This window comes from Echiichthys vipera, assembly GCF_963691815.1.
Source record: "Echiichthys vipera genome assembly, chromosome: 12".
Classification (NCBI taxonomy): Eukaryota; Metazoa; Chordata; class Actinopteri; order Perciformes; family Trachinidae; genus Echiichthys; species Echiichthys vipera.
The window spans coordinates 2,756,283-2,780,060 of record NC_139837.1 but is presented as its reverse complement, the minus strand read 5'-3'; the positions used below and the strand labels follow the sequence as shown (position 1 = coordinate 2,780,060).

Sequence of the window (23,778 nt, the reverse complement as noted above, 5' to 3'; positions counted from 1 at the left end):
TGGACACACGTGAAACTCCTTTGATGCTGCTGAGCTCAAGGGTCGCTTCAGTTATCACCAAAACTAACTCAGACATAAACAAAGAGATAATGAAGCCTGTAACTCAAAGACGACTCCCGTATCCGCACTATAAGCCGACAGTGCGCCTTATAACCCGGTGCTCCTTATATATGGACCAATATTGAGCCACAACAGGTCTCCAACTACGGTGAGCAGCCGCCGACTCTATTTTCCCCGTAGAAGAAGTAACGCGCGGTGCATGTTGAGATATACGACTGCGTGAAGCGTGCCGTTTCATTTCCATGTGTGTGTTTGTGTAAAGAGCCCAAAATGGCTCCTGTTAAGAGACACGCTTACGACGCAGAGTTTACACTCAAGGCCATTAGTCACGCAGTAGAACACGGGAATAGAGCAGCAGCCAGAGAGTTTAACATGAACCAATCAATGGTGCCGAAGTGGAGGAAGCAACAAGACGACCTGCGCCGAGTAAAGAAGACTAAACAGAGTTTAGAGGGAACAGAGCGAGACGGCTGCAGCTGGAGGACAAACTCCAACAGTGGGTTGTTGAACAGAGAGCAGCAAGTAGAAGAGTCCGTACGATCACTGTTCCACTGAAGGCAACAGCGCTAGCACGCCAACTTAACATCTAGGAACTTAGAGGCGGTCCTTAACGTAACCCCAGCCTCGACTGTAGCGTCTGTTTTCTGCGCCTTATAAGGAGCCAGTTGAGGTGGTTCAGGACCATCTGGTAAGGATGAACCCTGGGCGCCTCCCTAGGGAGGTGTTCCAGGCACGTCCAGCTGGGAGGAGGCCTCGGGGAAGACCCAGGACCAGGTGGAGAGGTTAGATCTCCACACTGGCCTGGGAACGCCTCAGGATCCCCCAGTTAGAGCTGGTTAATGTGGCCCGGGAAAGGGAAGTTTGGGGTCCCCTGCTAAAGCTGCTGCCCCTGCGACCCGACCCCGGATAAGAGGTTGAAGATGAGATAATAGTTATATATAGTAGTATAATGAGGAACATATGGTACATTATTACTTAATATTAAAGTAAGGTACAGCGTGGAGCAGCAGCAGTCACTTCCACGTCCTTGTTCAGTCACTTATAAAGCACATTTTAATGCTGCCACGGCACTTTTCTAACAGGACGTCTATCACAGCCAAGTAGAAAAAACACCGCGCTGACGTAAAACACGCCTTGCCAAACCTGCCTCGCTGTAGTCGCAGTATACAGAGCACATGTTGGGACAAGAGGCACGAACCCCGGTGTAAAAAGAAACAGTTACATACCATTTTGACTCTCTGGAGCCTGAACTGTGGGCTTCCTTTGAGGATCGCTGTTTAATGCTCAGTCCTCGCCGACAGCGAACGAAAGAAGTTAATGTTTAGACGCAATGATGATGAAAGATCCTTAAACCGGGTGCTTGTAAAAGTGAAATATGAAAGCCAGTGTCCTACTTCTGCAAGCAGAGAGGCGGTACTGGCTGCAGTGACTTGTGTGTGTTAGTGTGTCTACAGTTAAACGTCCCAGCTCTGAACACAGTGTCTGACCCGAGGGCACGGCCATTTGCATCACAACGACACTGCATAGAAAAGAAGAGAGATATTGTGAAAGATGGTTCCCATGGCAAACGGGCAAAAGGAATTCACAGCCCAGCGGTGTTGCAAAGGGCGTGGACGGGCCGGCTGGAGGGGAACCCCACCCTTCCTCGTTCTAAAGCTGGGGAAATCAATGGGACATCTGTTATCTACTGTGCTTTTATTAAGAAAACACACTTTTCCATGAGTGCGGACTCGTTAGACCCGTCGTTTAGATAGGAACCACACAATGAAACGGGTTGAAGGTGCCTCTGTTCAGTGCTGTGCCTGAGTAAACACACGTGCAGTCCAATCTGCACACGTCTTAACTCCTTAACACCTGAATTTTTCTTTAATAAGAACCTGTTTCGACACTCGAGTGTTGTCGAACGTTCGCGTCACCTCACTGAGCAAACAGCAGCCTGTGGCCGGGCTTACCTGTCCGTGTCTAAATAGAACGAAACGAAAGCCTCGCTCACATCAAACGTGTCTCTAACATGAAGTGGAAGCGGTGATACAGTACCTCCAGCTCGTTTTGACTCATTCAAAAATCCCTCGTTGGAGCAAAGGTTTTCAAAAATAAAGCCCAGATGAAGAATCCTGCGTCCAGGTGGATGTGTGAGTCTCGAATGGTTACCTGAGGAAAAGCTCCTGTTGGCTCTCCGCGGAGCATTCCTCTTGTATTTACTCACAGCAGTGACAAATGTCAGGGAGGTGGAGATACGGAGCCATATCTGTGCGGATCACGCTCCACTTCCTTATCTGTCGGCCGACGCTCGGCTTCATGCTCCCACCTCAGCGGCAGATATTAATAATAATAATGATAATAATAAAGGGTGTACACACGGGAACAATGATGTGGAGCTTAATTACCACAGGGCACTGGATCTTTCACACTCCGCGCCACAGTGTAAACAAAGCTGCTTCATAGATTCGTCTGTTGTTTTCAGCCATAAACCAAAAGAGATGTAATAAAAAGCCCATGTCTTATTGTTATGCACTGTATTAAACACGCCTGTCTCATTTAAACACTGGAGCACGCTGGAGCATCACTTCTGTACGACTCCTATTGACGCAAACACTCCTGAGAGCAGGTCGGACAGGTTCGAGTCTGTGGAAACAGCCCCGGGGGGACAGTGGGATCCCACAGGAGCAGGTGCACTCTCACAGTCCCTCAGATAAGGCTGGGCAGTCCTTCAATGGACTCACATCATTTTAATCATTATTTTCGTTATATTTACAAAGCAATGTTGTATTTTGAGGGTAATAAACACTACACTACCACTTCAATTCACATGCGTTAATCAGGTTGCTGACGCTAAGTTGGTCTGTTTTCTATTTTTATGCTTTTTTTTGGGCCTTTTTGACTTTATCGGATAGTAAAGCAGCAAAAAGACAAGAAAAAGGGCAGAGAGAGAGGGAGAGAAGGGGGGCAACCTGCAGCAAAAGGTCGCAGGCTGGGATCAAACCCATGACGCTGCAGTAAAGACCCAGCATGACTACAGACACACAACCAGGGAGACTAAAGGCTCTCCCCCTGCAGGAGTCTGTGATGGTTTTTGTCTGGACTCAGGTGCTCCACCCTCTTTTGTCTTTCAATGGAGTCAAATCATTTTAACCATTATTTTCATTATATTTACAAAGCAATAAACACTACACTACCACTTCAATTCACATCAGTTATGTTTTTGGTGAAACATACTCTCCAGTAATCACATTGATAACGTCATTTATAAGCCCAAAGTTGGTCTGTTTTCTGTTTTTAAGCTTAAAATGCTTTTGCTTTGGGGCCTTTTTGCCTGTATCGGATAGTAAAGCAGCAAAAAGACAGGGAAAAGGGCAGAGAGAGAGAGAAAGGGGGGGCAACCTGCAGCAAAAGGTCGCAGGTTGAGATCAAACCCATGACGCTGCGGTAAAGACTCAGCATGAGTACAGACACACTACCAGGTAAACTATCCCCATGCAGGAGTCTGTAATGGTTTTTGTTTGGACTCAGGTGCTCCACCCTCTTTTGTCTTTCAATGGAGTCGTATCATTTTAATTATTATTTTCATTATATTTACAAAGCAATATTGTCTTTTGAGGGTAATTAACACTAAACTACCACTTCAATTCACATCCGTTATGTTTTTGGAGAAACACACCCTCCAGTAATCACATTGATCACGCTATTATCAGCCCAAAGTTGGTCCTTTTTTCGGGTTTTATGCTTTTTTTGGGCCTTTTTGCCTTTATCGGATAATAAAGCAGCAAAAAGACAGGAAAAAGGGCAGAGAGAGAGAAGGGGGGCAACCTGCAGCAAAAGGCCGCAGGTTGAGATCAAACCTGTGACGCTGCGGTAAAGATCCAGCATGAGTACAGACACACTAGCAGGTAAACTACCCCCCTGCAGGAGTGTGTAATGGTTTTTGTCTGGAGTCAGGTGCTCCACCCTCTTTTGTCTTTCAATGGAGTCGTATCATTTTAATCCTTATTTTAATTATATTTACAAAGCAATATTGTCTTTTGAGGGTAATAAACACTAAACTACCACTTCAATTCATATCCGTTCTGTTGTTTGGAGAAACACACCATCCAGTAATCACATTGATGACGCTATTATCAGCCCAAAGTTGGTCCTTTTTTCGGGTTTTATGCTTTTTTTGGGCCTTTTTGCCTTTATCGGATAGTAAAGCAGCAAAAAGACAGGAAAAAGGGCAGAGAGGGGGGGTGGGGGACCTGCAGCAAAAGGTCGCAGGTTGAGATCAAACCCATGACGCTGCGGTAAAGACCCAGCTTGAGTACAGACACACTAACAGGTAAACTACACCCCTGCAGGAGTGTGTAATGGTTTTTGTTTGGACTCAGGTGCTCCACCCTCTTTTGTTTGGCCATTCTCGACTTCCCTCAACGCTGCGTTCTTTTGTGCCCTGCAGTCTCATGCCCTTATATGGGGGATAGGTGTGTTCGCGTTTACCTATGCTAATTAGGATCAACCGGCACATGCTTTCAATTTACAGGGACAACGGGATTCATCATGATAAGAACAGAGGAGCCATCATGAAGCTGACACACAGTAGACTTTTCTAAGGACACATGTCAGAGAAAGATCAGAGGTATTGGTGAATAAGGGCGCACTCCCACTGTTCCTCCGTCCCGTGCCCCGTGCTTTAGGGTCCTTGTCCCCCCCTCCAGGCCCGTTTGTACTCACACTACCTGGGCCTCGGAGAATGCTTCTTGCTGCCTATACGTCATCACGCCGTAACACGTCACACGCATTGATGACGTCATGGCGATGCGTGGCTTTGTTTCCAGATCTTTCCGTAGACCTCGGAGTTTTTGTGCGTCTTGTCGACTGTTTTTGAATCTTTTCATCGACCAAATCTGCAGTAAACACTCCACCTCCGCATCACACCAACGTGAACCTTTCACCGCCATTGTTTGAAATGTCCGCGCATGGTCCCTCCTTCTTTTTTCTACGTCCCAACAGGCGCACAGGAAATGACCTCAGAACCGCCGTAGGCCTCGTGCTTGTACACGTGCGCACGCTCGTGCTCGTACACGTGCAAACACGCTTTACAAAAGCCCACCTCTCCCAAACGGGCCGTGGACGGCAAGCGTGCCGCATCTAGGCGTGGTACGGTTGCACTCACACTGGTCAAAGGAACCAGACTTTAGCTGTGAAACGTCCCGGGGCACGGTACGGATGGACCAGTGTGAGTGCGACCTAAGGTCCAAGGCTTTTATAGAGAAATGAGTCATAACAATGAAAGAACTGTACTTCTGAATAGCACACACACACACACACACACACACACACACACACACACACACACACACACACACACACACACACACACACACACACACACACACACACACACACACACACACACACACACACACACACACACACACACACACACACACACACACACACACACACACACACACACACACACACACACACACACACACACACACACACACACACACACACACACACACACACACACACACACACACACACACACACACACACACACACACACACACACACACACACACACACACACACACACACACACACACACACACACACACACACACACACACACACAAAGAGAGAGAGAGAGAGAGACAGAGAGAGAGATAGTAAGTGTAAAAAAGTGTGAATGAAACCAACCTTGAAGAACTTGGAGGGTGAAGTCGGGCTGTGCGTCTGATCCATGTCAAAGCTGATCATAGAGGTGGACTCGGAGTAAGGGTCCCAGTCCGACTCAGTCCGGAAACTGCACTCTGTGGAAACACTGATCTGGTCGTAGCTCCTGGTAGAGAGAGAGGAAACGGAGAGAGAGAGAGAGAGAGAGAGAGAGAGAGAGAGGGGTGGGGAGGTGGATGTTATGCTCACGGCCTTTGTTTGTCCTCTCAGCGTACAGCACTCATGTCCATACAGTGTTAGTCTCATCAAACGCAGTGATATGACACTTTACTACCATTCATGACAGATCTGATTTGAATGTGTTCTGGTTTAACAACAACAGATTAAAGATAAAACTTAAGTAGAATATCTGTGGGGGGGGGGGGGGGGGGGGGGGGTTGAGCATATGAACAGACCACTAATTGTTCCTAACTGCAGTGACGTTTCCCATACGGCCTTTGTGCTGCGTTGGAGAGCACAGCACAGTTTGAGACGCACAATACGACACTTGACGGAGGACATCCACTCCCTGACGGCGAACCGTGCACGCTCAGCAATTAGAGTGCCAGCGAGGATTCTCGTACACGTGTGAGGCATGAGAGAGGGTGCATCTATTTCAGGAGGACCGGCTTTTCTGCAGCTAAAGTTAAACTGTTGCCTCAAAAGTGTTTACGGAGAAATCACACCCAGGCTGTAACCAAAGAAACCTCCGCGCAGCGACAGTGAGGCACAATGACACAAGGACAGACGGCATTCTTTAAACAACAGGTGTGCTAAATTTGGGTTTGGCCGCAGGAATACGGCAGCCTCCAGGCGTGAAGCCATTTATCATCATCATCATCATCATCATCATCATCATCATCATCATCAGCCTCTTATCTGAGGTCGGGTCTCGGGGGCAGCAGCTTTAGCAGGGGACCCCAAACTTCCCTTTCCCGGGCCACATTAACCAGCTCTAACTGGGGGATCTTGAGGCGTTCCCAGGCCAGTGTGGAGATCTAATCTCTCCACCTGGTCCTGGGTCTTCTCCGAGGCCTCCTCCCAGCTGGACGTGCCTGGAACACCTCCCTAGGGAGGCGCCCAGGGTTCATCCTTACCAGATGATCCTGAACCACCTCAACTGGCTCCTTTCAACACAAAGGAGCAGCGGCTCTACTCAGAGTTCCTCACGGATGCTGAACTTCTCCCCCTCTCTCTAAGGGAGACTCCAGCCCCCCTCCTGAGGAAACACATTTCACACGCTTGTACCCGCGACCTGGTTCTTTGGGTCCTGACCCAGCTTTCATGACCACAGGTGAGGGTAGGAACCAGGACTGACCGGCCTTCCGGCTCGGCTTCAATTCAATTTTATTTACAGTGCCAAATCATAACCAAAGTGATCTCAGGACCCTTTACAGAGTAGGTAAAGACCACACTCTATGACTTATTTATGATTTACAGAGACCCAACAATTCCCCCGTAGAGTACGGTGGCGTTGAAAACCTTCACTATAACAGACAGGAACGTCAGACAGACCCAGCTCTGTGGAGGACGGACATCTGTCTGCACCGGAGGGAGGAAGAGAAGGAGAGAGAGAGAGAGAGAAAAGACGGACAAATGGACAGAGAGAGACAAAGACAGTGGTTGCTTGCATCTCTGGAAGTGTGTCTAAGTAACAGTGACTATAATAATATCTGTAGTAATGCCGTGTTTCCCCACAAGGGGGCAGAACTAGATAGTTTTTCCAAGGACAGCTGGCAGGAGACGACTCTGTCAACAGGACTGACTGCTCTGTAGCATTTGTCTGTGTTCGACTTTGTGAGTCTGTGCAGTTAAGGACCTTAAAGCCTTGTGTACCGACTGAGGGAAACACTCTAACGTGGACAAGAACACACAGCTTTGTTTGGTGTAAACACAGTTACAGTCATTCAAAGTTTAAAGTGAAACAGTTAGGTACTAAACTGTTGAGTATGTGGATATTTAATGCAGTAAAAACAGTGGATCCAGCGGACTGATACGTCAGTTTCAGACGTGTTTGTATTCATCGGGCGGGCTGAATCGACCACGCCTTACCGTATTTACCCGACGTGAACCTGAAGCTTTAAGTTTACCCTTGACAAAATAGGCTGAGCTTCTGGGTGTGTGTGTGTGTGTGTGTGTGTGTGTGTGTGTGTGTGTGTGTGTGTGTGTGTGTGTGTGTGTGTGTGTGTGTGCTCTGCTGCAGATATTAAATCCACATTATTATACTAATGATTTAATAGAGATATACATGGTTTATCAAAGTCGTGGTCATGGGTACAAATGCATCTATTAAAATGGTTATTGCTTTCTTTTATTACCTTTTTTCAAAATAGGTGTTTAACCTAGTGTGTGTGTGTGTGTGTGTGTGTGTGTGTGTGTGTGTGTGTGTGTGTGTGTGTGTGTGTGTGTGTGTCTTATGTAGATTGTGCTGACTGATCAAAGATTGATGTAATTCCTTAGGGCGCACTCCCACTGTCCATCCGTACCGTGCCCCAGCAGGTTTCACGGCTAAAGTCTGGTTCCTTTGACCAGTGTGAGCGCAACAGTACCGCGCCTAGGAGCGGCACGCTTGCCGTCCACAGCCCGTTTGGGAGAGGTGTGCTTTTGTAGAGCGCGTTTGCACATGTACGAGCACGAGCGTGTGCACGTGTACGAGCACGAGGCCTACGGCTGCTCTGAGGTCATTTCCTGTGCGCCTGTTGGGACGTAGAAAAAAGAAGGAGGGACCATGCGCGGACATTTAAAACAATGGCGGTGAAAGGTTCACGTTGGTGTGATGCGGAGGTGGAGTGTTTACTGCAGATTTGGTCGATGAAAAGATTCAAAAACAGTCGACAAGACGCACAAAAACTCTGAGGTCTACGGAAAGATCTGGAAACAAAGCCACGCATCGCCATGACGCCATCAATGCGTGTGACGTGTTACGGCGTGATGACGTATAGGCAGCAAGAAGCATTCTCCGAGGCCCAGGTAGTGTGAGTACAAACGGGCCTGGAGGGGGGGGGACAAGGACCCTAAAGCACGGGGCACGGGACGGAGGCACAGTGGGAGTGCGCCATGAGTTGCTATCAGGACTACTGCCGCCCCCTCCACCGAGCAGAAGACTGACACCACGAGTCACTGAACAGAAGACAATGAACCTGAGGGAGGCGAGAGAAAAAGCGCATCAGGTATAGACAGGTCGTGGGGGACGGGGGGTTGAGGAAAGAGGGAACTTGACAGGAAAGGCCCTGCAGCGCGTCCTTCGGAGTAAAACGAAGTAAGAAATGATTCATGAATGACGCTCAACGTAACACAAACGCAGCTCAAAATGCTTCTTTTCTGTGCACACACACAAAATGACATACACCAGCATTTGTTACCTGCATCAATTTTGAATTCACTTTCTTTACTAATATGTATTTATTTATGGACTTGGTAAATGGACTTGTACGTATAAAGCGCCTTTCTAGTCTTCTACTCAAGGCGCTTTCACACTTGTCATCCGTTCACACAGATGGCAGTGGACATCTACAGACCATCTAATCTGACCATTCACACACATTCACACACCCATGTGCAGCACAGGGAGCAATTCGGGTTCAGTATCTTCGACATGTGGATCGAACAGCCAATCTCTCGAATGGAGGACGACCCACTGAGCCACAGTCGCCCCTTATTCATTTATCTTAACGAATAAAAAAAGTAGTACCGCCTAAATACTGAAGTTGGTACTTTCCAATATGGGAACATGAATGAAATTAAATTAAAAATAGACAAAAAAACAAGATTCTTCATTAAACATATTGATAAAAAGTAGAAAACCAATAAGAGTGGTGATATTTAATATAATGTAACATAACATGGAAGTGAAGCTTCCTTAAAGATATGAATCCAGTGTTTCACACGGACTTTATTTGGGATTATTTAATCTAATGTCGCTCAATCACACACAAGACCGTCTTTGGTATTACGTTAAATGACGCGCACACAATGCAGAGTTTGCCACAGACAAGGAGCTGGCCCTGATATCAACACTGACTGCCACTTATTGATTTTATATTCTTTTTTAATCGCATCCCACTTTAGAGCTGTGTGCAGGGCACTGATTGAATCCAAAACCATGGTGTTTAAACCTTCAACAGCCACATCAAATCAGCCTTTTATCAACTTAAGAAGATCTCCAGAATTCAGGGTTTTATGTCCCAAAGTGATCCGCACTTCACTCTGCAACTGGCTGCTCGACTTCCTCAGCGAGAGGCCACACGCGGTGTTGGGAACAACCCCTCCAGCACCATCACCCTGAGCACGGGGGGCCCCACGGGGCTGCGTGCTCTGTCCTCTGCTCTTCACCCTATTGACGCACGACTGCACACCAACTCACAGCACCAATCACCTCACGGAGTTTGCGGACGACGCAACTCTGGTGTGTCTCATCACCAAGGGCGACGAGACACACTACAGGAGAGAGGTAGACCTTCTGACCACGTGGTGTAGGAACGACAACCTCCTACTAAATGTCAGCAAGACGAGGAGGTTGTCGTTGACTTCCAGAGAGGCCACAACGACCACCCACCACTAATCATCATCGGTGCTGCGGTGGAGAGAGTGAGTAGCAACAAATTCCTGGGGGTGCACATCAGTGAGGACCTGTCATGGACCACAAACACTACATCACCGGCACAGAAGGCAAAACAGCGCCTCTACTTCCTGCTTAAACTCAAAAGGTTAAGTGCTCCTCGTATGTCTTGTTGTGTGAAGAATTGACAATAAAGCTTTGACTTTGAGAAGCTGATTCATGCTTTCATCTCCAATAGAGTCGACCACTGTAACGGCCTTCTGACTGGACTGGAGGGGGGGACAAGTACCCTAAAGCCCGGGGCACGGTACGGACGGACAGTGGGAGTGCACCCTCAGATCTGACCTTCAACAGCCACATCGAATCAGTCACCACATCAGCCTTTTATCAACCTAAGAACATCTCCAGGATTAAGGGTTTGATGATCAGGAGAAGCTGATTCATGCTTTCATCTCCAATAGACTCGACCACTGTAACCGTCTCCTGACTGGACCCCACCAAAAAAGGAGGATCAAACCGCTGCAGCTGGAGTTTGAACCAGAACGGAGAGATCAGATCTCATCAGCCCAGTTCTTAAGACCTCACACTGACCTCACCAGTCAGCTACAGAATAGATGTTAATGTTCTGTTTACAAACCACTGAGTGGTTCTGGTCCAGAATACATGAAGGATATGTTAGTAGAGTATAAACCCAGTAGAGCACAGGTCAGATAGTGGAGCCCAGAGTTCAGACTGGACCTGGTGAAGCAGCGTTTAGCTGTGATGCTGCACACAACTGGAACAAACCAGCAGCAGATCTGAAATCAAATTCTCTTTGTATGCGTTTATACAGTAGATTAACTCTTTTTATTCACTTTAAACTTTACCTATTTGCTTTTCTTTTACTGTTTTATTCTTCTTTGCTCCTGCTTTTAACTGTGTTTTTTGTTTTTGTGCTGTTTTAAGGAAATCTTCTGTCTTTATGTAAAGCACATTGAGTTTCCTTGGTATGAAATGTGCTATATACTGTAAATAAAGATGCCCCCCCCCTCTCCCCGCCCCACTAAGTGGTATTTTGAGCCTCTAAAAGTACGCTAATAAACATTATAATTACCTTTTTGATGCACATGCTTCATCCTGCAGATCTATATTTCCTACTCTTTTCCTCAAACGCTTCCAAGGAACAAGCGCGAACCTGTTGCTTTCAATCAAATATGGACATGTGGGAATTCTAATTGCACCAGAGTCGGATCATGCTGACACACGTAGGTGAGGAGAGCAACAAGCAACAGTATCCACAACTCTTGCCTGGATTCATGCTGCTGCATCGGTTCTTACAGTCCTGCCTTAGCTGCCTGCAGCATGTGAAGTCATTTATAGTCTGCCGTGGGAGTCGAGTACAGTAGACAGACGTGCCCCACAGGAGCAGTCTCATGTATTCACTTGTTGCCAGATCACAAAGTGTTACTGAAAAAGGAGGACTCCCTTGGTGTCTTTGTGACGTCTTTGCTGTTGTTCTCTAGCAGCAAAGGAAACTTGAAGGAGAAAACACAAGCGGCCCTATCCGACCTAATCACAGCAACCGAAGGCGCACTCACACTGTCCATCCGTACCGTGCCCAAAAACGTTTCACGGCTAAAGTCTAGTTCGTTTGACCAGTGGGAGTGCAACCATGCAGTACAGTTGCTGGCCACGGCCCTTTTGGGAGAGGTGGGCTTTTGTAAAGCACGTTTGCACATGTACGAGCACGAGCGTGCGCACGTGTACGAGCACGAGGCCTACGGCGGTTCTGAGGTCATTTCCTGTGCGCCTGTTGGGACGTAGAAAAAAGAAGGAGGGACCATGCGCGGACATTTCAAACAATGGCGGTGAAAGGTTCACGTTGGTGTGATGCGGAGGTGGAGTGTTTACTGCAGATTTGGTCGATGAAAAGATTCAAAAACAGTCGACAAGACGCACAAAAACTCTGAGGTCTACGGAAAGATCTGGAAACAAAGCCACGCATCGCCATGACGTCATCAATGCGTGTGACGTGTTACGGCGTGATGACGTATAGGCAGCAAGAAGCATTCTCCGAGGCCCAGGTAGTGTGAGTACAAACGGGCCTGGAGGGGGGGACAAGGACCCTAAAGCACGGGGCACGGGACGGACGCACAGTGGGAGGGCGCCATGAGACCTCCGCATAGTGTGGCTTCGAGAGGTGCATGTCAGTTCCAGCTACGTAGCGACCGCCTAACGAGCATGAAGGCCGGTTTAACAGTAAATATACATCTTGCACTACAGTCTAACAAGTCTACTGTTAATGAGAATGGTGTTTAAACGCACTTTGCTTCCACAGCCTAAAACTGAAAGTAGAGAAGAACGGCTGTCAGCTTTAGTTTCACAGTTGCTCGAAGGATCTTGGTGCAACATGAAAGACAACCTGCCGCTGTTCTGTTTGACAAAGGCCTTTCCCGCCTGTTATCCTGACGCACCGCCTTGTACGCGCCTCAACTTTGAAGCAAAAGGGAACGAAAACAATGCCATAAACACCAATGACCTGGGCTTCACAGCTTTCCATGAAGGGAAAAGTTGCCACTGCGCTCTGTAACCGTTAACCCCCACACACGCCTGAGGCCGCATTTCAAACGTTAGAATGTCTGAAAGTGAATGTGGTTGAACGTCAGGTGTCATCTCACCGTGAGCGGATAATTGTGACCCGTGCATCCTTACCTAAAAGAGCCCTGGAGAATAACCCTTGACCTTGTTACAGAATCAGTCAGTCGGGTGAATTCTCTCCATGCTTGTCAACATGCAGGCACGAACCAGCTCAAACTTGTCTGAGCCTCCTCTTCGCTGCAGCACAGACAAAAGCTCCACTGTTGCACGGACACAATCCATGAGCATCGAATGTGATGCTGTGTCTTACGTTACGCCACGGCAACTGACGTCATTCCTCGAAGATTTCTGAGGAAGTATTGATCTCATATTGGACGTTCGGATGGAAAAGTTAAGTAGAAGTGGAAAAAATAGGTTTAGGAAACTCAGTCAGGGCGCACTCACACTGTCCTTCCGCACCGGGCCAAAACCGTTTTTTTCGGGTCAAGCCTAGTGCGTTTGACCAGTGTGAGTGAAACTGCTCCGCGCATAACTGCGGCCAGCTGGCCGTCCGCGACCCGTCTGACAGATGTGGGCTTTTGTAAAGCGCGTTTGCACATGTACGAGCACGAGCGTGCGCACGTGTACGAGCACGAGGCCTACGGTGGTTCTGAGGTCATTTATGTGCGCCTGTTGGGACGTAGAAAAAAGAAGGGGGGACCATGCGCGGACATTTAACAACAACAACAATGGCGGCGAAAGGTTCACGTTGGTGTGATGCGGAGGTGGAGTGTTTACTGCAGATTTGGTCGATGAAAAGATTCAAAAACAGTCGACAAGACGCACAAAAACTCCGAGGTCTACGGAAAGATCTGGAAACAAAGCAACGCATCGCCATGACGTCATCAATGCGTGTGACGTGTTACGGCGTGATGACGTATAGGCAGCAAGAAGCATTCTCCGAGGCCCAGGTAGTGTGAGTACAAACGGGCCTGGAGGGGGGGACAAGGACCCTAAAGCACGGGGCAGGGGACGGACGCACAGTGGGAGTGCGCCCTTAGCTGGCGGTTCTTAAACCTTATCAACTCATCGAATTCTTTCAAAGACGTAGACACAGTGTGTCACAGTGAGCACAAAGACGAAGTTGTGTGAATGTTGCAACTCTACAGGGCTTCAGAGGTGTCAGGGAAGAATTTATTGTGGTGCCAGAAAGAAGACACAATGTCAGTCCTGCAGGTTTGATGCTGAAAAGGTTTCATTACTTGACCAAGGAGAACAGAAGAGTCGTCTACACCAGGGGCGGGGTTAGGGCCTGGCTACTTGGGCTCAAGACCTGGACCAGTTGGAAAAAAGCTCAACACGGTTTACGTCAGTCTCCCTCTCCTGACCACACCAGAGTCTGGAGTGTAGCCTTCCTGCAGTACCGGAGTCCAACAGAGAGGCAGCAGCAGCGGCAGGAAAGTAAGATGCATTCTTAGCCAGCCCTGCCGAGAAGCAGTGTGTCCTCCTCTCTGATTCTGTTTCCTGTTTTGATTCCGTCAGATCTGTCCGATCTGAAAAACGGGGTGAAAGCCATGTTCTAAGCGTGAATCAAATAGGCTCACATGTGCAAAGTGTAGGCCTATGCATCCCTACAGAAATATGTGAGTCCTTAACGTAAGTCCTGTGGCCAGGATCAGATCCGGGGGCTGCATCGAAGTCAGAACGTGGCAACTGAGCCAAGTCGGCACGAGCACCAGAGGCCGCTGAACTCTAACTCAATACGTTTCCTGTGTCAGCTTAACCCTCCTGTAATCCTAAGGTCAATTGGACCCCATTTAATGTTTAACATCTCTAAATAATCTAATTTTTTTTGCTTTATATTTATGACTTTTCCTCATTTTATGGGGACGACTCATAAAAAACCTAAAATTATCATGATTATATATATTTGTAGTTGTCGCATCGGTGTTCCTTTGGGTCAGTTTGATCATCTGGATGATTTAATCATTATTATTATTGTTTATTTTACAATTCAAATATTATATGAGGTCAAATTCACGCTGCTGTCCTTGATAACGGACGTTACTTTCATTCCAGATGTTACAAATAACACAAAATAGCACTTAAAATAACAGACTAACTTTAAAACACACACACAGAAATCCCTCCATGCAGTTTAACATCAGTGATATTTTTCATTCTGTTAAATAAAAACATAAAGTACCCGACTTCACTTGAGTCACACATTGATTAGGATCATTTTCCAGATGTTTAACGGTCAAATTGACCCAGAGAATAAATGGTGTTAGGGAAATTTGAGGGCAACAGCTTTGAAACATATTTAATTTGTCTGTACAATGAAGAATTGTCCAAAATATGAGGCTGAATTAGGCTCTCTCTCATCTCATCTTCACCCTCTTATCCGGGGTCGGGTCTCGGGGGCAGCAGCTTTAGCAGGGGACCCCAAACTTCCCTTTCCCGGGCCACATTAACCAGCTCTAACTGGGGGATCCTGAGGCGTTCCCAGGCCAGTGTGGAGATCTAATCTCTCCACCTGGTCCTGGGTCTTCCCCGAGGCCTCCTCCCAGCTGGACGTGCCTGGAACACCTCCCTAGGGAGGCGCCCAGGGTTCATCCTTACCAGATGATCCTGAACCACCTCAACTGGCTGTGATTCCAATACTGATTAACAACGTTATTTTACCTTAATAGTTAATAATGGCACCAAACAATAGACTAAAGCAGAGTTATAACTTAAAAACTACGGGATACCCAGGATGGTGTTTCCGCTCCTGGGACAGGAGGAAAAAGAATAGATCCCTAGGCTGTACTTCCACTTGAGTCACTTCAGGTCATGTTTCTGCCGACCCAGAGATTAACACACTGACACAACATGCCAGCGCCTGGAAGAGGTTATCAACTCCTCTTTGTCTTCTCAGGAACCAACACGCCAACAAAACAAACAGATGTGTGTGAGCGCGGCGAACCTCCGCACAGCTACTGAATAAACTCAAACAAGGGGTGGAAAGAATTCAACTAATGACTCACTGTTTATTGGGCATATGAGGGGGGGGGGGGGTATGATGAGTCACCAGAGGCTGTTGATGGAATACATGTTGTTATGAGAAGGGCACTGGATTAAGCTGCTGTGCACAAAAGGAACGGACTGTAATACGCAGATTGTGCCGCCTGATGTTAGGGCTCCTCCCGAGGTCGAGCTGCCTGATAGGAAACATGTAACTGAAGCACAGCGCAGCAAAAAGAAGAGGGTCGTGCTCTAAAGTGGGTCGCTTTTAACTGTTTCCATGCTCAGATGACGCAGCAGTTTATTTTGGGGTTGGAAAAAAGAGTCCGATGTTACGCTGAGCGACGAGTTAGGAAGCAAATGAACGCAGTGAAGTGCTAATGACGAGGTATAAATAGGCTTTGAATCCAAAAGTGCGGTGGATTGTAAGAGTGACTGTGCATTTTTGGGAGTGCCTGGAACAACTGCTGCGGAGCCAAATGTGTGCCAGATGCTGGGCGGGTCTGCAACAACCAGTAGGCTGCTGCCGCTGCTGCACTTCCACCAAGACCGAGCCGGCGTGTTTTTGAAGTCTTTTCCTCAGTTGCAGAGTGCAGACATGATGCATCATTTGAAAAACAGCCCAATTATGTTGTTCTTGTCGTATAAAGTGGGGGTAATAAAATGCATACAGTGTAGTATATCACTGATGCATCCCCTTGGGGAAGAGCCGTGTGATGTTGCCACAATTACAAGTTGATGACAGGGTTACAGTGGCAGCGCATGATGCTGCAATGTTGACTTTAGAGGGGGAGGGGGACACCCATCGTGCATCTTCTTCCATGTCCTATGTTATACTAGGATTGGTTGATAACACAATGTGATCGTTTATCATCCTTAAAATGAAGTTTATATCCTGACATAATCATATATTGAGGTATTGTGATACACACACTGTCTACATTATTAATTACATGCAAACTCAAATGTCTCAGGAAATCGGATGTGAAACATTTTGTTCTCAATAAAACGGGAAAATAATCATATTTTCTATTTGTCTGTTATTAAATTCCCACAGGAGTTTACATATACAACAGGCTTTATCATTGTTTCATAAATATTAATACTCATGTTAAGTCAAAAGTCAAATTTTGGACTTTTTAAGTTTATACAGATACGATATTTTACGAGTTTATAGACAATACCTAATACTTTGATTTGATTAGTAAACATTAAGCCTTGCTATTCCATAACATTTATTTTAAAAGGTGTATTCATGTCTTAGCTTCCTGTTTCTGCTTCATGCAACAATAAAAATGCAAAGTGACAAAAAGAAAAAGAAGAGAACAGTAAACGATACAGACACATAAGGGCGCACTCACACTGTCCATCCGTACCGTGCCCGAGCACGTTACACGGCTAAAGTCTAGTTTCTTTGACCAGTGTGAGTGCAACCGTACCGAGCCTAGGAGCGGTACGCTTGCCGTTTGGGAGAGGTGGGCTTTTGAAAAGCACGTTTCCACATGTACGAGCACGAGCGTGCGCACGTGTACGAGCACGAGGCCTACGGCGGTTCTGAGGTCATTTCCTGTGCGCCTGTTGGGACGTAGAAAAAAGAAGGAGGGACCATGCGCGGACATTTCAAACAATGGCGGTGAAAGTTTCACGTTGGTGTGATGCGGAGGTGGAGTGTTTACTGCAGATTTGGTCGATGAAAAGATTCAAAAACAGTCGACAAGACGCACAAAAACTCCGAGGTCTACGGAAAGATCTGGAAACAAAGCCACGCATCGCCATGACGTCATCAATGCGTGTGACGTGTTACGGCGTGATGACGTATAGGCAGCAAGAAGCATTCTCCGAGGCCCAGGTAGTGTGAGTACAAACGGGCCTGGAGGGGGGGACAAGGACCCTAAAGCACGGGGCACGGGACGGACGCACAGTAAGTGCGCCCTGACTGCATGTCTTCCCAAAGCTGGCTCCTGTGATTAGTGTGAATCGTGGTAAACTCCAACATCCTTCACACAAAGAAGTGTCTTTACCGTGGAAACAGTGGAGTCGGTCCACAGCTCTTGCCTAATCCCATCTGGACTGTAGTAAAACACTCCTTGCACAGTCCTGGAGGTTCGTGTGGGAGCTGTGAGGCTCTGCATGACACGTACATGTGTTTTCAGTTTGTTCTGTTCGAGCTCCTTTCTTTAAAAACCACCAATGAATTCATGCACGCCGCTTGAATAGCAAGTATGAGTCGTTTGAGTCGTGTTTACTTTAGTTGTGCCTGCCTGTGTGCTGCTCCCTCGCCCTGACTGCAGTGGCTGTGTGTGAAGGCCTGCTGCAGCACCAAAGGGCAACAACGGGGTGTTAACACCCAGACACCATCACGTGTCCAAACTGACCCAGCACGCAAACACTGACTTGCATAAAAAAGCTAAAATGCACACGTACACATAAGATAGCATCGTTAAACGTTGGCCTTTAACGTCCCTCATAGCTGCAGGTGTGATGTAAATGCTCTAATGGAAACACTCCCTTATACACAACAATAACAAACACTTGATATTGTGCAGGACTTGAATGACTAAGCAAACACAGCGACCTACAAAGCCAACAGAGCACAGGTCGTGCACCTGAACGACAAACGGACGGCTCCAGTCCGGGTACACAACACACACAGACGCCAGGGCTCCAGAGAGCGAGCGCTTCGCCCACACGCCACCGAACATCTGTCAAGTATGACCAAACACTTTCAGGTCATTGTGTGTACGTGTGTGTGTGTGTGTGTGTGTACGTGTGTGTGTGTGTGTGTGTGTGTGTGTGTGTGTGTGTGTGTGTGTGTGTATGTGTGTTTTTGTTTTTTAAATAAGGCATTTGTGTGAAACCGCGCCCTGTGCTCCTCTCTGAGCAACATCCCAACCTTAAGGATCCACTCCAGACGCGTTTTTAGGCTGTACGCTCACTTCTTGTCTCACCTGCCAGGTAAACTTTATATCAGCCTAATAATAAATTGCCTTATTGTTGCATATCCATCTGTTTCAGTCCTTTTCATTGAGATAACATGGAAATATAGCAATACATGCTTAGAATAGAGGCCAAAGTATTATTTAGATTACATTTTATTATTTAATTGTGAATGGTTGTCTGTCTCTGTTCGTCTCTATGTGTCCTGTGATAGACTGGCGTCCTGTCCAGGGTGGACCCCGCCTCACGCCCGATGTCAGCTGGGATCGGCTCCAGCCCCCCCGCGACCCCGACAGGGACAAGCGTTTGAAGATGAATGAATGAATAATTGAATTTCCAAACATTGTAAAATGAAAACCCTCATTAATGACCAGAATCAGAACTACAGATGGGACCAATCCGATCCAGTCTGCATCTCTAATCACAACTCCTCCTCCTCGTGTCCAGCAGACGGAGCAAAACATGACCCCCGTGTAGCCGGAGTACTGAAGCCGTTCCCTGTCAGTCTTCCACTTCTCACTGAACTTCCTTTCTTTTGCTTTTGCTCTTCGGTCAGCAGAGCAGCGCCCCTTCCTGCAGCATTTCAGTGAGACATGATAATGAATTGTAACACTGCTTCTAATATGGCTAAAGAACAGCTAACTTTTACTAGATTAAGTCCTAGATCAGGGGGTGTCAAACTCAGGCCTGTAGCCCAAATCTGGCCCACGGTGTAATTATATTTGGCCCAAAAGATCATATCATGGTTCTCTGAGAGCTGGCCCGTGAGTAAAAAGCACATCCACGTCTACTTTTCTGTTAACAAACGTGAGCATCCATGCTACCAGTCTCTGCAGACACACTGAATCCACCCCTCCCCAAAAACGACCCAAAGAAAGATGGAGGACAGGAGCTTTCAGCAGATGATCTGTGTGTGAAGGTAAAGAGCTGTTTGTCACCGTGGCTGTGACCAAAGAATCAAACAGAAGAAACACCACGACAAGAACAAGGAGCTGCACTGGAAAGGGTCAACGTTACACATCTGGAGAGAAGGGAAACATGCACGTTTGCAGTCTTTGCAGTTTGACAGCGCTGTCCTGGATCATCCTCATGATCGCTGCCACGTCTTGTTTGTGATTTAATAAAAGGGAAAAGGTTGAAAACGGGAGAAATCACCAACGTGGAAAGGAACGCTCAATGAAAAAGCACCAGTGCAACCAGGGTACAGAGTTCCTCTGGAGCTCCGGACACACAAGAACTAACAGTCACAGCTGAGGATCTGAACGCCGACACTTCCTTTGCTAGTGTTGAAAATAAAAATCTGAAAAATGACCACCCCTCATAAATCGCCCCGGGTTATCCGGCCTTTACGGCACACGTCACATCAGGGTGAGAGGAATATGTCTACCACTGTCCTCACGGTAGTAACACATATTTAATAAGCGTGTGAGGAGCGGGCTCGGCTTCAGATGTGGAAGTGTTGTTAGCTGCTGTTGATGGAGATGTATTACTTATTGTACGAGTAGCAACTGTTGTGGGAGCTGGTGTTTTAAAATCCAGTTATTTAAGTCCAGCTTTGTCATCGGACCTGCTCTAAATTGACATTCATTTCAGCAGAATGTACATAAACTGTATTTACATGTGCAAAAAATCCAACTTGATTTATGAGAATTCAGGTTTATAATCACATGCTGCATTTGTATTTGTATCTGCTGTGTCAGTGAAATGATCTACAAACCCCAGAGAAATGTAGTCTTGAGTGTCCGGAGAACAGCTTCCTGAAACACTTTTTTACTGTGACAGCGGTTTTCAAAGACTGACACTAAGGGCTAGCTGCGTGAAACCATCCTGGTCTCGCAAGCATTATATTTTACTCAGATCAGTCTGGTAACGTGCGGCGGAGAAAGTTTGGAGAGGTTGCCAGGCGACCAAACATGGAGGCTTCAGTCTGTTGAATATGGACCAGGCTCCTGAAATTGGGCTCCTAGAGGACACTTTAGCACACGTTTTGGCTCCTAGAGGACACTTTAGCACATGTTTTGGCTCCTAGAGGGCACTTTAGCACATGTTTTGGCTCCTAGAGGGCACTTTAGCACATGTTTTGGCTCCTAGAGGGCACTTTAGCACATGTTTTGGCTCCTAGAGGGCACTTTAGCACATGTTTCGGTTCTTAAAGGGCACTTTAGCACATGTTTCGGCTTCTAAAGGGCACTTTAGCACATGTTTTGGCTCCTAGAGGACACTTTAGGACATGTTTTGGCTCCTAGAGGGCACTTTAGCACATGTTTTGGCTCCTAGAGGGCACTTTAGCACATGTTTTGGCTCCTAGAGGGCACTTTAGCACATGTTTCGGTTCTTAAAGGGCACTTTAGCACATGTTTCGGCTTCTAAAGGGCACTTTAGCACATGTTTTGGCTCCTAGAGGACACTTTAGGACATGTTTTGGCTCCTAGAGGGCACTTTAGCACATGTTTCGGCTCCTAGAGGGCACTTTAGCACACATTTTTGCTCCTAGAGGACACTTTAGCACACATTTTTGCTCCTAGAGGACACTTTAGCACATGTTTTGGCTCCTAGAGGACACTTTAGCAGATGTTTTGGCTCCTAGAGAACACTTTAGCACATGTTTTGGCTCCTAGAGGACACTTTAGCACATGTTTTGGCTGGTTAAACACAAAGGGAAAATCTCCTTTACCCACATGTTGTTTCCTTTCTGAGCTTTGCCTCAGCGCTATCACAGTCACTATGTCAGAGCTGACATGGAGCATCGCTGCAGGCCGTCCTGCTTGGTTTAACAAAGAACAGCTCAAGGGCCCTGCTGTGATTAAACTCTGTCACAGGTGGACCATCCATACAGAGTCACGCAAGCTGTCAGACTGTTGCCCTGCAGCCTTAGTAGGTTAGTACCCCATACGATTGGTTGGTTTGGCCCGTATGTTGGTGATAGACAGATGGTTTATCCAATCAGAAACCTCCCTTTCCCAAAAGATCTCCAAACCAGAGTTCAGATGGATCTGCTGAGACCATGATCTATCTGGAGGAGTCAGGTTAACTCAGGGCCCTCACAGACAAAATAGATATAAGAGATAACTGCAAATCAATTCCTGTCATCTGCAATCCCAAGAATTTGGAGGCAGTGGGTGACGTAAACAGGAAATGTTGCTAGTGTTGCCCTGGAGTCAGTACGTTTGTAGGCAACAATTGCAGCCAAGGGGCATCGTTAGAAGTATGCTAAATCAGCAGTTCCTGTTTGCAGAGACCTGGAGCCTCATGCATAAACTTCTGTGCATTATTCTGTGAGAAATATGCAATTTCCATTTCACCGTCTGTGTCACAGCAGCGTCGTTCTCCAACGGTGGCAGAACAGCGGTCACAACGGTGGCAGAATGCTTCACATGTTCCTGCGAACCAGCATTGCCGTCAAAGGTCAAACCTAATTATTATTAAACGTCACAAGGATGATCAACGATGCCTTCACGGTGCTCATGTTGAAACGGACTTTACAACGTGCCCCAGGATCAAATCATGATGGGATGATGGCTCAAATATAAACACGGTTCATTTACATTTGAAGACGATAAATGCGCTTTTGACTGACATTTTACAGCACTCTGTGGTGATGATACATGATACATGAATGCAGAAATGAAGAGTGCATTGCTAACGTGTTTGAGTGTGGAATTCTTCCTTTAGGCCAGGCTCAAAGAAAATCACAAGTCAACGACAGGTTTGGTTGAAATGCCTTAAGGGCCTCAGTCTCATAAGGCTGTAGACGGATCTGACAGTTCATACATAATCCATGCGAAGGAAGACGACATCAGGACATACCGTCTTATTCAGCTGCACCTGTCAATCACTAAGGTTTGATAGGGCTGGGTGATACGGACAAAATCTTCTATCTCCATATTGCTAATATCATTGTCCTGTAAATCAATTAATAATCTATATGAAGAAAACCTTTTTTGTATACTCCCGTGTGAATTCATCTCATCTCATCTTCAGCTTCTTATCCGGGGTCGGGTCGCGGGGGCAGCAGCTTTACCAGGGGACCCCAAACTTCCCTTTCCCGGGCCACATTAACCAGCTCTAACTGGGGGATCCTGAGGCGTTCCCAGGTCAGTGTGGAGATCTAATCTCTCCACCTGGTCCTGGGTCTTCCCCGAGGCCTCCTCCCAGCTGGACGTGCCTGGAACACCTCCCTAGGGAGGCGCCCAGGGTTCATCCTTACCAGATGATCCTGAACCACCTCAACTGGCTCCTTTCAACGCAAAGGAGCAGCGGCTCTACTCCGAGTGAGTTCAATATTTGACAAATGAAAAGTAATGAGTGTTTTCTCATTTTATTAGAAAACAACAAAACATCAGAACATAAGTGTTATCCAAGTGACGTTAATTTAGGAGTAACACAGTTGTGTTTTTTTGACACCGCATTAGAAATGAACTAGAAAAATACACTTTTATATTGTTTTAACTGTGTTTATCTGGGCTCCCGACGGGTTGATATGAATTGTGATTAATTTTCTGACAAAGTTTGAGTTAATGTGCTTGTTATTGTCCATTTAGACGTAATTGTGCGTCATAATTTCTCAATATATGATTCATTAAGATCTGATTCCTTTGAAAGACCAAAATGATCAAATTGAATCATGGCCCGGCCCTAAAGGGGGGAGGAAACAGGAGTGTTACAGAACATAAGTCTGGACAGCGTTGACATCACAGATGCAGGTGCAATACATGTCATGACCGAAAGAACGAGATCGCGTGTACAAGCGGCCGAAATGTGTTTCCTCAGGAGGGGGGCTGGAGTCTCCCTTAGAGAGAGGGGGAGAAGTTCAGCATCCGTGAGGAACTCGGAGTAGAGCCGCTGCTCCTTTGCGTTGAAAGGAGCCAGTGGAGGTGGTTCAGGATCATCTGGTAAGGATGAACCCTGGGCGCCTCCCTGGGGAGGTGTTCCAGGCACGTCCAGCTGGGAGGAGGCCTCGGGGAAGG

General features: G+C 47.0%; 1 protein-coding gene across 2 annotated transcripts in view; it reads right to left on the bottom strand.

Moving 5' to 3' along the window:
- Positions 1–23,778, bottom strand: part of crybg1a (crystallin beta-gamma domain containing 1a) — a 70,691-nt gene that overhangs the window by 34,895 nt on the left and 12,018 nt on the right. Inside the window, exon 2 of one of the 2 annotated variants that reach the window (XM_083924379.1) lies at positions 5,740–5,881. In XM_083924379.1, coding sequence (XP_083780505.1) covers positions 5,740–5,881 — 142 coding nt within the window. Of the gene's footprint in view, positions 1–2,097; positions 2,183–5,739; positions 5,882–23,778 lie in introns of those variants that run through there. The other variant, XM_083924378.1, reaches the window with a different exon arrangement.